The sequence below is a fragment of the Aethalodelphis obliquidens genome, unplaced genomic scaffold (assembly GCF_003676395.1).
Source record: "Aethalodelphis obliquidens isolate GAN/ISIS:26980383/991018 unplaced genomic scaffold, ASM367639v1 scaffold16, whole genome shotgun sequence".
NCBI lineage: Eukaryota > Metazoa > Chordata > Mammalia > Artiodactyla > Delphinidae > Aethalodelphis > Aethalodelphis obliquidens.
Window position 1 is genome coordinate 21,375,830 of NW_020837960.1, and position 15,196 is coordinate 21,391,025.

Consider the following 15,196-nt stretch of genomic DNA (forward strand, 5'->3'; position numbering starts at 1 on the left):
CCCAATCATACACGTAATCTTCAACAAGTGCAAATTGTCATTGTCTTTTACTGATATTTGTATTCCTGTGTATATATGCATTTGCATACACTGCATAATTTTATCTCATGTCTTTACTATCTTCTTGGATATAAAGATACAATAAAAAGACTATACATAGTCTGACTCTATTTTTGATGTTTGACTGCGCAGAGCTTTCAAGCCTGCCCCTCCCTTTTCCCTCTTAACTGGCATCTAGACAAGCCAATGAGAAAGACCACAGGTACTCCCAAGGGCTTTCCCACTCTCTCTCCCTCTCTCTCAAGAGCAAACCCAGGGCCGAATGTGAGACCATTTACCCTGGCCCCATACCCTAACTCCAACAAAAGTCAAAGTCATTTTCCCCTTCCTACTCTCTCAAATCCCTTTTGAACCTTCTTGGGAGCCTGCCCTGCTTTCCAGAGAAAGCTTTATTATGTAAGTAATAAATGTCTTTATACCCTATTTGTGCATGTGTGGAATCATCAGTCTGGACCTCTAGACAAAATTTGAGTAGTGGAATCGAGAGTAGTGCCCCCTCTCAAGAAACCACAAATTAAAAAGGAAAACAAAATATCCACGGGCCCTAATTTCCATTCACATGATCCTTCTAATGATGATGCTGGCCTGAGGAGCAAACACACAGTAAAAGAAAGTTGCTAAAAAGAGATATGCATTGATTACATTTAACCTTTTTATCTGAAATTACCATTAAGGCTGAAGGCTAACGAAAAACATTTTTTATAATTTTATCTCTATTTCATTTTGAATAAAATAAAAATAGCACTTAAGGAAAATAAGTCTTTTATAAGCCACAGGGAATATATTACTATGGTAACATGATCCCCAACAGAAATAGCAACAGTGATCTTGACACACTCCTAGGATTAGTTTTCTCTTGATATGACACTGTGGCATATAGATAAGTCCTGCAAAGACCTTAAACAGAACACATAAGCTACAATGGAAGGCAATGTCCTGATGTTATATAAAGCTTGACCCTCAAAGTCATCATGCAAAATATTCAGAAACTCCTTTTTCAATTGTGCATTTTACATGTTTAAAAGGGATACAAAGGATCGTTGCTTTTTCAGGGCACATCAGCAGAATAGAAACCCTGTCAGGTACTCTTTACTTTTAAGTTAGTGTCAACTATGTATGTCTCCTGGCAGCCAAAAATAAAACATCAAAAACTAAATCATGCATCAACAACAAAATATCTTGTAACTTTTTAGACAAAACACTAAAAAGGGATTTTTAAAACCCAATTTACATTTATTTACAAACAAATATGTAAAGTTATTGTATATCATCCTGATACATTATTGAATAATATTCCTGTATGTGTATACATATTTGTTTCTTTTTAATTTGGATACATTGCATTTTGAAAACTTGTCAGTTTAGCATTTCACTGTCATCATGACCTAACTATACAACCTCAACAGTGAACTTATTCAGCAAGTACTTTGTCTTTTGTCCATTTGACCTGCCCTTTCTCCTCCACAGCTGGGCTCTCGCTCTCTCCCTGTATCTCCCCAGAGTTGATTATCTGTGTAGGTTGAGTAGGTGCTTCTGTGTATTTTCTTCCCCCCAGAAATGTCTTAATCCTCTAACTCTAAATGTTCCTTCACCTGCTGTACAGTATAAAAATTGTACAATACACACCCTCCACTTCAAGAAAAATAACTCTGGACATTTCACTGATATTTTTGGTGCTACTGCAGGATAGTTCCTTGAGGTCAATCACCATGCCTGTCAAGACTGAAAAATAGGTATCTCTTACTGCCTTTTGAAGGTCTCACTCGACATAAAAACAGAATTGGCAATTTTGAGTATTACTCACTTCCGTCAACCTCGAAAAGGCACAGGAATTACTCTATTTGGATATTTACTTTAAAACTCTCTCCTACATTAAAAATAACTCCTGAAACATCTCTGAGGAGTTGAAATGGCAGATATTATTAGCTGATTAGTCAGCTAAGGGAATTGAGGCACAGAGATGTTAAGCAATTTTCCCAATGATCTCACTACTGAAGACTAGATAATCAAGGGTTCAACTGAGGCCATCTAACCTCCCAGTAGCAGCCTCTTTAAAAAAAAAAAAAAAAATATATATATATATATATATATATATATGTACATGGCACTGTGTCTCTCTTTGTCTCATCTTTAAGTTTTTAATTTCTTTACTCTGTCTTTTTACTTTTATTAATATCCAAACTCCCTTCAAATATTAACAGTAACGTATAAGTTTCTGTGAAAGAAGAAAGATCCAATGCAAATAGAGAGAGGAATAAAAGAAAAGAAATAAAAAGAAAATAATCTTTGCTAAGGGATTGATAAGGTGTCAGTCATAAGTTTACTTACAGTTTTTCCTGATTTTTCTTAGAATCTGAAATCAAGCAGAACTATCATAAACTCATTTTTCCTTAAGAAATAAGCAGCTGATCGATTGAAGTTTTACTCCTGCTTCTCAGAGAAGTTGTTCCTTAACAGATAAAACTGTTAAAAAAAAAAAAAAGAAGACTTTCATACAGTAGAATTTCAGACTACATCAGACAGTGGAGGACATTAGAAGGATGAAGAATTTAGAAGGGGAGGAAAGAGTGTATCTGCTGGTCTCTGAGAACATATGCAGGGTGAATTTTCCTATTCAGCCCTTTATTCTCTTCTCTGCTTTAGATTTTATGGTTTGGGTGACTTCCAGTCCATAGCCAAACCCCAAATATGATCCATCTCACCTTCACCCCTTTCTACTGTGTGTGTAGTGATATAACACTATCTCAAACAAAAGCAATCCTGAAATTCATCTGATTGCTTTATGTTGAACTAATGTCAAAAAATACCATCTTTGTATTGAGTTCAAAATATTTTATCTCTTCAAGCGATTTTACATGCTAACTTAATTAGAAGCTGAAAGCATTTCTTTAAATAACTTAAAAGGAACAACAAAATTAATTTACTTTGTGTCACAACATCTGAACCAGTGGTTCTCAATCCTGGCTTTTTATTATTATTTCTCGGGAAAGTATTGATTTATTTATTTTCTGGGGTGGTGGTCTGGCTATCAGTATTTTTAAAAGCTCTTCAGGGCATTCTAATGTGCAGTTAGGGTCAACAAGCACTAATCTAGACATTTCATATAATAGTACTTTAGAGCCCAAGTTAGCTGGAAAATGGTCAAAATATTTTTTCCCTATGTAATTATAAAACCCTCACATTTTTAAAGGTTTAGCACTGAATATATAGTTAAAAGTCATGTTTTAGGACTTTAGTTACTATACCAAAAATATTTTCATCTGCTACATCCTGGATCTGTTATTTTGTCAATAAAATCTCAAAGGAATTAGGTTAGTCACGTCTCTGAAGGAAATGCATCTTCCTTACAGTTGCAAAAAGTAGTTGCAACCACTAGAGGTCAGACAGTTAAATCTGCAGTATGATGCTCAAATACTAAAGTTATCCAGTTTAGAATTCTGTATCCTGATTTCAAAAATATTTTCTAAATTTTCTTCCATTATTAAAAACCGTGTCCTTTCAAAAAGTTCAAAGCATTTCCTGCCTGTGTGGATAGGTGTTTTACACTCTATTTCATCCAAGCTTCAAAATTCTAAAGAGAAATGTAATCCAGGAGTACAGAAAGTTAAAGCACTATCAGCATGATCATCTTCTGATGCTTTTCTAAAAATAAAATAGAAAATGGAAGTGTTAGATATATGGTACTTCCACATAACTATCTAATTTAACTACAGATTAGAGGACTCTGTAGGCATTTCAGGGTCTACCAGAAGTCCCAGGGCCTAAATGCCATTCTCCCATTGTCACAAGCATTTTTATCCTCCTGTCAATGACAGGTGGAGTCTATGAGCTCTTCTCTTATGTTTGGGTTAATTTGTGACACTTTCAATCATTAGCATATGTGGCAGAAGATCACCATGTGCGCTCTGAGTCAGCTCATTAAAAAACATGTATATTCTGTTTGTTAGGTGGATCACTGAGCTGTCATGTACGAAGTCCAACTACTCTGAGGCCACCGTGCTGAAGAGGCCACGGGGAGGTGCTCCAGCCGACAGTGCCAGCTGAGCTCAGCTTTCCAGTCCTCCTTGCTAACGTGCTGGATACATGCGTGAAGACGCCAACCTGGAAGTGGAGCCTCCTCCAGTACAAAGGGTTCCAGGTGGCAGCCGGTGGTCTTTGGGGTTACCCCTGCCATTCTGGTCTCTCCACCTGAAGCTGCAGACATCACAGAGCAGCATGGATTATGGGCAAACCCATTGTGCACTGTCAGAACCCCTGACCCTTAGAAACCATGAATGTAATAAATCGGTTGCTATTTTACGCCCCTAAATTTAGACTGGTGTGTTAGGCAGCGTGAGATAACTGGAACTCCCAGAGAAATTAACTGAGCTTCCTCCCCTCAACTGGGATTTTGTTAAAGCAGAAATGGCCAAAATATAGTCATTCTGGGCAAATGATTTGTTTGTTCTTCACAATTACTCTTTGGCTATTAACTTGGTAAGATTGGTGGGGCGTCGGGTGCAGGAGGAAAAAAAGCTGGAGAAAAAGCCACTGCTGCATGGCAAAGACATGTGCTGATAGATGCTTAAATACAACTGAAGAATTAACATAATCTATTTTAAAATTGAAGTTCCCAAAATTGTCTCTCAGACAAGAATTATTAATTTACAGCCTCTATGGTTTTTCACTGCTTGGCTATTACATTTTCTTATTGCACCAGCACTACCAATACCCACCCCAAATAACGTTTTCCTCCCACATTTCACTTTGTGTATGAATTCCAAACACTGCTGATGTACACGAATATATCCATTATAATGAATATCAGTTACTGTTATTTTTTAACCAATGTCCACATGCTTAAGAGTTTATTTTACTTAAACTGCAAATGATTTGCTAAAGGCAAAAATGTACAACTTGTGAGTGTGTTTCTATGAAAATTAAAAGCAGACTTAAAGAATCAAAAATTCTTTTCTCATTTAAGGTAAAAGCTTCCATTAACTACTATAAGCCTTTTTTTTTTCCTGAATAAGAACAATAGAATTAGTCTATATGTCCACTTGAATGATTTTTCTCCCTAGAAATCTTTCTAATAAGGTCACCTTCTTTTTTGTTGTTCATTATATCCTGGGAGGCTATTACGCCCAAACCCCTGTGTAGGTTGTACATGTAGACATAACTTTAGGTCCTACGACTTGTCTAATTCCATTTTTTCCACAAGTACAGGTATCTCTGGGAACAAGAATAAAAATGAATTTTGGACATTGGTTAAAATAAGAATAGAAGGTCTTTTCCATTTTTGTTCCCCTACAGTGCTAACACAGTACCCCAAGATTAGTTTGTATATAAGAAAATTGTAGTGAATAAAAACCTTCATCAGATGCATATATTTAGAGAAGAAGTGACATTTTTGGGTAAATTTGAGCAAGGAAAGTGGGAGCTCTCATGATATATGGAGAGAGCAAGAAGAAAGAATCTCCAATAGTGAAATTCATCATATAAGATCAATATATGGAGAAGTGGAGAAACACAGTTAATTTTAGAGCAGAATATATTCATGTCTTTGTGGATAGCAGAAGATTATAGTTGAAAAATGAGAAGTAACTCAACATTGGCTAGCATTTTCCTGGGAAGAAGTACAAGAAACTTCTCAGGTGTGGAGAGAGAGAGAATATAGACCATGTAGTACAAACACTGGAAACAGAAGATGAGGATTTGAGGACATTGTCGACATGGACAAATAAACAGCAAAGATATCAGCAGATAGAGAGCTCAGTATGAGACCTGAGAATATTCCTGTTTCTCAGGGACAGAAGGAGGTGATATATGGATATAAGGTAATTGATAATTACCTTAACTGTAAATGGATTAAATGCTCCAACCAAAAGACATAGGCTGGCTGAATGGATACAAAAACAAGACCCATATATATGCTGTCTACAAGAGACCCACTTCAGATCTAGGGACACATACAGACTGAAAGTGAGGGGATGGAAAAAGATGTTCCATGCAAATGGAAATCAAAAGAAAGCTTGAGTAGCAACTCTCATATCAGACAAAATGTACTTTAAAACAATGACTGTTACAAGAGACAAAGAAGGACACTACATACTGATCAAGGGATCAATCCAAGAAGAAGATATAACGTTGTAAATATTTATGCACCCACCATAGGAGCACCTCAATACATAAGGCAAATACTAACAGCCATAAAAGGGGAAATTGACAGGAACACAATAATAGTAGGGGACTTTAACACCCCACTTTCACCAATGGACAGATCATCCAAAATGAAAATAAATTAGGAAACACAAGCTTTAAATGACACATTAAACAAAATGGACTGAATTGATATTTATAGGACATTCCATCCAAAACAACAGAATGCACTTTCTTCTCAAGTGCTCATGGAACATTCTCCAGGATAGATCATACCTTGGGGCAAAAATCAAGCCTTGGTAAATTTAAGAAAATTGAAATCATATCAAGTATCTTTTCCGACCACAACATTATGAGACTAGATATCAATTACAGGAAAAAAATCTGTAAGAAATACAAACATATGGAGGCTAAACAATACACTACTTAATAACCAAGAGATCACTGATGAAATCAAAGAGGAAATCATAAAATACCTAGAAACAAATGACAATGAAAACACGACCACCCAAAACCTATGAGATGCAGCAAAAGCAGTTCTAAGAGGGAAGTTTATAGCAATACAATCCTACCTTAAGAAACAAGAAACACCTCAAATAAACAACCTAACCTTACATCTAAAGCAATTACAGAAAGAAGAACAAAAAACCCCGAAAGTTAACAGAAGGAAAGAAATCATAAAGATCAGATCAGAAATAAATGAAAAAGAAATGAAGGAAATGATAGCAAAGATCAATGAAAGAAAAAGCTGGTTCTTTGAGAAGATAAACAAAATTGATAAACCATTAGCCAGACTTATCAAGAAAAAAAGGGAGAAAGTCAAATCAACAGAATTAGAAACGAAAAAGGGGAAGTAACAACTGACACTGCAGAAATACAAAGGATCATGAGAGATTACTACAAGCAGCTATATGCCAATAAAATGGACAACTTGGAAGAAATGGACAAATTCTTAGAAATGCACAACCTTCCGAGACTGAACCAGGAAGAAGTAGAAAATATGAACAGACCAATCACAAGCACTGAAATTGAAACTGTGATTAAAAATCTTCCAACAAACAAAAGCCCAGGACCAGATGGCTTCACAGGCGAATTCTATCAAACATTTAGAGAAGAGCTAACGCCTATCCTTCTCAAACTCTTCCAAAATATAGTAGAGGGAGGAACACTTCCAAACTCATTCTATGAGGCCACCATCACACTGAGACCAAAACCAGACAAAGATGTCACAAAGAAAACTAAGGGCCAATATCACTGATGAACATAGATGCAAAAATCCTCAACAAAATACTAGGAAACAGAATCCAACAGCACATTAAAAGGGTCATATACCATGATCAATGGGGTTTATTCCAGGAAGGCAAGGTTTCTTCAGTATATGCAAATTTCTTCAGTATATCATTTGTTAATATGATACACCATATTAATAAATTGAAGGAGAAAAACCATATGATTGTCTCAATAGATGCAGAGAAAGCTTTTGACAAAATTCAACACCCATTTATGATAAAAACCCTGCAGAAAGTAGGCATAGAGGGAACTTTCCTCAACATAATAAAGGCCATATATGACAAACCCACAGCCAACATTGTCCTCAATGGTGAAAAACTGAAACCATTTGCACTATGATCAGGAACAAGACAAGGCTGTCCACTCTCACTATTATTCAACATGGTTTTTGAAGTTTTAGCCACAGCAATCAGAGAAGAAAAAGAACTAAAAGGAATCCAGATTGAAAAAGAAGAAGTAAAGCTGTCACTGTTTGCAGATGACATGATACTATACATTGAGAATCCTAAACATGCTACCAGAAAACTACTAGAGCTAATCAATGAATTTGGTAAAGTAGCAGGATACAAAATTAATGCACAGAAGTCTCCTGCATTCCTATACACTAACAATGAAAAACCTGAAAGTGAAATTAAGAAAACACTCCCATTTACCCTTGCAACAAAAACAATAAAATATCTAGGAATAAAGCTACCTAAGGAGACAAAAGACCTGTATGAAGAAAATTGTATGACATTGATGAAAGAAATTAAAGATGATACAAATAGATGGAGAGATATACCATGTTCTTGGATTGGAAGAATCAATACTGTGAAAATGACTGTACTACCCAAAGCAATCTACAGATTCAATGCAATCCCTATCAAACTACCACTGACATTTTTCACAGAACTAGAACAAAAAATTTCACAATTTGTATGGAAACACAAAAGACCCCGAATAGCCAAAGCAATCTTGAGAAAGAGAAACAGAGCTGGAGGAATTAGGCTCCCAGACTTCAGACTATACTACAAAGCTACAGTAATCAAGACAACATGGTCCTGGCCCAAAAACAGAAATATAGATCAATGGAACAGGATAGAAAGCCCAGAGATAAACCCACACACATATGGTCACCTTATCTTTGATAAAGGAGGCAAGAATATACCACGGAGACAAGACAGCCTCTTCAATAAGTGGTGCTGGGAAAACTGGACAGCTACATGTAAAAGAATGAAATTAGAACACTCCCTAACACCATACACAAAAATAAACTCAAAATGGATTAAAGACCTAAGTGTAAGAACACTATGACATAAATCACAGCAAAATCCTTTTTGACCCACCTCCTAGAGAAATGGAAATAAAAACAAAAATAAACAAATGGCACCTAATGAAATTGAGAAGCTTTTGCACAGCAAAGGAAACCATATACAAGATGAAAAGATAACCCTCAGAATGGGAGAAAATATTTGCCAATGAAGCAACTGACAAAGGATTAATCTCCAAATCTACAAGCAGCTCATGCAGCTCAATATGAAAACAACAAACAACCCAATCCAGAAATAGGCAGAAGGTTTAAGTAGACATTTCTCCAAAGAAGATATACAGATCGCCAACAAACACATGAAAGGATGCTCAACATCACTAATCATTAGAGGAATGCAAATCAAAACTACAATGAGGTATCACCTCACATCAGTCAGAATGGCCATCATCAAAAAATCTACAAACAATAAATGCTGGAGAGGGTGTAGAGAAAAGGGAACCTCTTGCACTGTTGGTGGGAATATAAATTGTTACAGCCACTATGGAGAACAGTATGGAAGTTCCTTAAAAAACTAAAAATAGAACTACCATACGACCCAGGAACCCCACTACTGGGCATATACCCTGAAAAACCATAATTCAAAAAGAGTCATATACCACAATTTTCATTGCAGCTCTATTTACAGTAGCCCAGAGATGGAAACAAACTAAGTGCCAATCATTGGATGAATGGATAAAGAAGATGTGGCACATATATACAATGGAATATTACTCAGCCATAAAAAGGAATGAAACTGAGTTATTTGTAGTGAGGTGGATGGACCTAGTGCCTGTCATACAGAGTGAAGTAAGTCAGAAAGAGAAAAACAAATACCGTATGCTAACACATATATATGGAATCTAAAAAAAAAAAAAAGGTCAGAAGAACCTATGGGCAAGACGGGAATAAAGACACAGACCTACTAGAGAATGGACTTGAGGATACAGGAAGTGGGAAGGGTAAGCTGGGACAAAGTGAGAGAGTGACATGGACATATATACACTACCAAACGTAAAATAAATAGCTAGTGGGAAGCAGCCGCATAGCACATGGAGATCAGCTCAGTACTTTGTGACCACCTAGAGGGGAGGGATGGGGAGGGTGGGAGGGAGGGTGATGCAAGAGGGAAGAGATATGGGGACATATGTATATGTATAACTGATTCACTTTGTTATAAAGCAGAAACTAACACACCATTGTAAAGCAATTATACTCTAATAAAGAGGTTAAAAAAATAAAATAAAATAAAGATGGCTTCACTCAAAAAAAAAAGAGACCATCATTAATCTTCAGTTGTCTGGCATTTTGAAATGCATGTAGATTATTTAAATTTTTTCATATCAATTTCATATTAATTATTATTTTAATCAAAACATAATAGACTGTATCTGTGCTTCTTGAAACATATACTGTACTTTCTCCACTAGATGTCTCCAGAGAAATACAAGTAAATACTGCTAATTAAAAATGCTGGTAATACACACCCAGCTCAACTAAGGACAAATAGTTACATTGGTTACTTAGTATGAGAGTGAAATCTGTCACTTGATAGGCTTTTAAGGAAAATGAGAGTCTAAATGTATAAAGGAAAGATGGCACACTACCCACGTTTATCACAGAAAGTCCTCTCGCTTCTAAATGAATTAACGTTAAAGAGACATCATTTAATGTTTACTTTGTATTTTGGCTGTTATGATTGTTTTAATGAGGGAAAAATAATCACAAAATTTAATTTTTAGCTTAATGTGAATTCCTTTTACTGTTGGCTGAGTTCAGCATAATCTAATCATTTTAACAAAAGGTTTTCTCTTCCTCGAAGGAAGCGAAGATCTCTGGGTCTTTGCCAGGACTTCAGTTTACAAGGCTGCAAACCCAGGTACCAAGGAAGGCTATGCACTTCACAGGCCAAGGTGCTTGGACACTGAGAAGTGTGTCCCCAAGAAACCTTGGCAGTAACTTCAAAGCCTTATCGGCTTTTAGAAGTAAATTCTATTACCTGTAGTTTCCAAATGGGCCAATAAGAAAGAAAAGTAGTACTTAAGAAACGCCAAGATCCCACAGACCATACATTTAAAAAACAGGGGATTTTAAATTATCTGGGGGAAATAACCACTCTGGATCATTCAAAACCAAGGAAATTCTGTTTTAAAAATCCAATAGTTTGGTATGTAATCATTCCACAATGATTCGTGTATCCAATCATCACGTTGTACACCTTAAAGATATACATTTTTGATTTGTCAAGTATGCCTCAATAAAGCTGGGGAAAAAAAAGTATGGTTCCTAGAAAAAAAAAATCCACTATTGGCTTGAGTATCCAGGTTTGTTGAATCCATAGGCCATGTCTAATCCCAGAGATTGTTAGGTAAGTTTAATGTTGGCTACATGCTGGTGATAGTAAGCATGATACTTTAATCACATCACAGTCTCCAGAGGCTACGAGGCTGCTACAAAGATCCACTGGATAATTTGCAAACTGCCAGTAAGTTAGCATCCTGATAGCTAGAAACAAATGTCACTGTCTTTCGAACACATTATTTTTCCTTGGTTGTGTAATAAACCATTTCTTTTTCATTAATGACTTACAGTTCTGGGTCAGACTTTGCAACCCTGAAAGTCAGATTTAATTATCAAGGTTTCAAACTTCCTCCAAACTGTTAAGAAAATTACATAGCCAACCCAGGGTCAGGATCCTTTCATGAAGCAGAAGAATAAGGGTCCTATGTGGAGTGAGAGATTAACCCTTGATGAGTGCTCAGAAAGGAGAGAACTGTGTCCCTCTCAAGATGTTTAAACTTTTCCCTACAGCTTAGAAAGTATTCCCAATCTCCGGAACTATTTCCTTCCCTCACCCTGCCCCAAGTTGTTGGCTATGGACCAGGGTTCCATATTAGCTTCCCTGAAGTCAGGATCCTGGCTAAAGTAGTTGCTTGGACTTCCCCCACTATGTAATATCTTATAATATCACCCTTCTGGGCTGGGCTCAGCATTTTAAGTTGCAGTGCCTTTTTTTTTTTTTTTTAATATATTTACTCTAAAATTTTCCTTCTCTTGGAATGTTCTCCAACCTCTAAATTTACATGAAATTTATATGTACAATCTGGCCTTCAATTTCAAGATCCTCTTTGATGGCATTACTCACCCTGAATATAAATATTTGTTGAGGGCTAGCATTTGTTGACTTCCAAATATGATGCTCGAGATGGATACATTTAAGACTCAATTATTTGAAACTCTGAAAAGAAAGATTTAAGAATACTCTTTTCATAGTATAAGCATATACAATGCTTTTTACAAAAAGTAAACCCCTACCTACTGTCAGGAAGGAGAAGTCATCTTTTGAACTATGAATGCATTTCCATTTTCACGACTTTCCTCATGCAATTATTTGTCTATTTGTACCAAAGGAGGAGTCAGGGTGAATGGAAGCCATTCATTCCAGTGGATAAAACTGTGGTCACAGGAACACAGGTCACAGGTCAAAATCGTTCTTTAAAATAATCGATATATTTTCAATTTATAGGCACTGTTAAGAAAGTAGGTAACATGACATATTAATTCTGCCTTCACCCCTATCTTCAAAGTCAAGTCCACCTGTTATCATTCTGGATCATATTTAAATAACTTTTTCACTCTTGATACATATTTTCCAAGTCTATATCTCTCTCTATACCTCATTCCTTCCTCTCCAATCAAACCCCATTGGATCTGAGCAGATTTGAGCTTCATTACAGAAATGCTTACTAACAGTTACAGCTGTCTAAAACGAAAAGGGTTGCATTAATCTTAGAGAGCATCTCAGTAAAGAGTGGATGACTATTTACAGTGATGATGTTGGAGGGATTTCTGTATTTTGAGTTTGATTTGTTTCCTGTAATTCCAAAATTCTACTGTTTTATCTTAGAAGATAAGCAATCTACGTTATAATGTCTCACCAGCCTAGAATTGAAGACTTTTATATAACTGTTATCAATAATGTTCTAATAGCTAATATACTGATATCAGATAGAACTTATTTTCAAAAAACCTTTTCATTCTACTCAATAAGCAATTACTGACCACCTTCTATCTGCGCAACATAAGAGTAATAGAAACCTATTGTATAAAGCAAAACAGTGACATACGAGCAAAGTTAGAGTAATTCCCTTCAGAGAAATATAAGTGATAGATTAATTCTCTGCTTCCCACAAGGGACCAGGGAAAGAATATAATTTACCTCTTACCATCTTTTCTCCAGCTCTCCTTTTGAATTGCTCTTTCATTTTCTATACCTTAATGTCAAGATTTTCAAATTGAAAAGAAGCCTCTAAACATATTTTGGAATTTATTATTACATTGTATACTTTGTTACTAAACTAGCAGCAAGTTGCAGAATTATTTTAGTGCCCCAAGACAAAATCCTATAGCAAGCTTAATATAACTCTCCTGATACTTGGAATCCTCTCTGGCCTAATCCAGCCTTCGCTAAAAGACCTTCCAATTGGGCAACATGGAGTTTCAGTCTAAAATTTCTCTATATTGCCAGTGGGGAAACAACTCCGATGGGCCACTACAGCGGGAGCACTTTGCAACAAGACATATTTGAATTACACTTTCACTTTAGGATAGTGTGTAACTTATTTATCCAGGGAAACTCATTGTAGTTATTTAGCTAATTGTTGACATATCACGTGTGGAGTGGTGAGAGTGGATATTCCCTTGGCTAGGAATTGCACTGTGTAACATTAAGAGACTTTGGTTACTCTTAATAAAACAGAAGAAGAATAATTCTGGCAATGCCCCTGTTTCTTAATATGTATTGCATTATTCTATTGCAGTTAGACTGGTAATACTTGTTTCCAACAGGGGATGCTTTTGTCCTGTGGTTACCAAGAGATGTGCTGTCAAATGGTTAACATCATGCCCTGTGTGTAATGAAAAAACAAAATGACACATGTTTTTCTTTCCTGCTTTGCTTCAAAAGTTAGGGAAACTTAACAGAACCAGATTTATGTTAACTCTATCTATTCCTTGATAGCTGAAAAGAGAAGTGAAATGGGAGGGATCCCCCCGGTTTACACATTGCAAGGAAAATGTGATCCCTCCTACATGTTTCATCAGCAAGTTAAAATTCTTGTCCCATATTCTGTGAAAGTTTATGTCCATTCAACATTTGTTTTTAATCAACAGCCATTACTGCCTTGTGATTATCCAACCTACATCTACCTTTGTTATCTGGTGAAAAATAATCTTTCAGTTCTGATGTGAACTGAATATGACAAGATGTGATAAGATCAAATCATACTCTCATTGAGCACAGGGACACGCACCCTGAAAGGGATGTATTACAGGATGATCCTTAAAATCTAAATAAAATCATTTCCCATAAAAACCCTCTAAATTACAAAAGAATAAAACAGAAATATGAACATGAAATGAGCCAGGTAGTAAAAATAAAGAGAAAGATAAATAATATAAAAATAAAATAAATATCCTTTTGATAATGAGAAGAAAAAGAGGCTCAGTGTGCTCAGTAAACATAGCTGAAAAAGCAGATTCTAGCTGGCAACTTGAAGTTGCTGATGTCTTCTGGAGAGAGTTCAGATTCCCAGGTTGATACAGAGCTCCCTCCCAGAACTCTGCCATGTATATAAGCTCTGAGCTCTCCAAAGCCCACTGCCAGTTCTCTTCGTGGACTAACTGCAACGGAGAGACCAGAGATGATTCCTCTCTTATCCATATTTTCTCTATTCTTGCTTGTTGTGGTTAACCCTGCAAATGCCAATGGTCATTATGACAAGATCTTGGCTCACAGCCGTATCAGGGGCCGGGATCAGGGGTAAGTCAGTGGTTTGATTTTATAAACCTTCTTTTCCCGTAGCTTGTTATATGTACAATTCTACATACAGTTCCTTATTTATACCTCAGGGCTTTTTTTTTTTTTTTCCTACTTATTACAATGTAACAAGAAAAAGGAAAAAATGAGTATTCTGTGGTTGATGTATGTGTCTTAAACTTTAAGGATTACTGTCCAAAAAACTTGTGTATAATTGCTTTTTATGAAACACTGTAAGATTTTAATGTAATTAACAACATTTAACAGGGCATTTCTTCATGATTCAGTTTATTTGTGCTTTTATTTGATTCCAAATTTCTAGAATGAGGTTTCCAAGATGAAAGAATCTATTGTTGGAGACTCTCATTATGTAAACAGCTTTGAAATATCTCACATTATGTTAGGGAAAACTTCATTTATTATGAATATTAATAGGTAATGTAACCAGTTTTCTGAATTTTTTGAAGCATTTAAGAATGCTTTTAAATTTTGCATTCTGTACAATTTGCAAAAACTTTATTTCTTAGAATAAACTCAACTATAACTTAGCATTTTTAAAGTTATCAGACATAATTTAGTAACTTAACCAACAATTTATTATTAAT

General features: G+C 35.8%; 1 protein-coding gene and 1 long non-coding RNA gene across 7 annotated transcripts in view; one reads left to right on the top strand and one right to left on the bottom strand.

Annotated features, from left to right (window-relative positions):
* The window catches only part of LOC113625683 (uncharacterized), a 529,756-nt gene that overhangs the window by 87,712 nt on the left and 426,848 nt on the right, over positions 1–15,196 (bottom strand). The window contains exon 7 of the long non-coding RNA XR_003434794.1: positions 2,389–2,523. This is a non-coding gene — a long non-coding RNA (uncharacterized LOC113625683). The remainder of the gene's footprint in view (positions 1–2,388; positions 2,524–15,196) is intronic.
* Positions 14,358–15,196, top strand: part of POSTN (periostin) — a 34,329-nt gene continuing 33,490 nt past the window's right edge. For all 6 annotated transcript variants that reach the window (XM_027116485.1, XM_027116487.1, XM_027116486.1 and 3 more), the window contains exon 1: positions 14,358–14,594. In XM_027116485.1, coding sequence (XP_026972286.1) covers positions 14,476–14,594 — 119 coding nt within the window. In that variant the 5' untranslated portion in view covers positions 14,358–14,475. The remainder of the gene's footprint in view (positions 14,595–15,196) is intronic.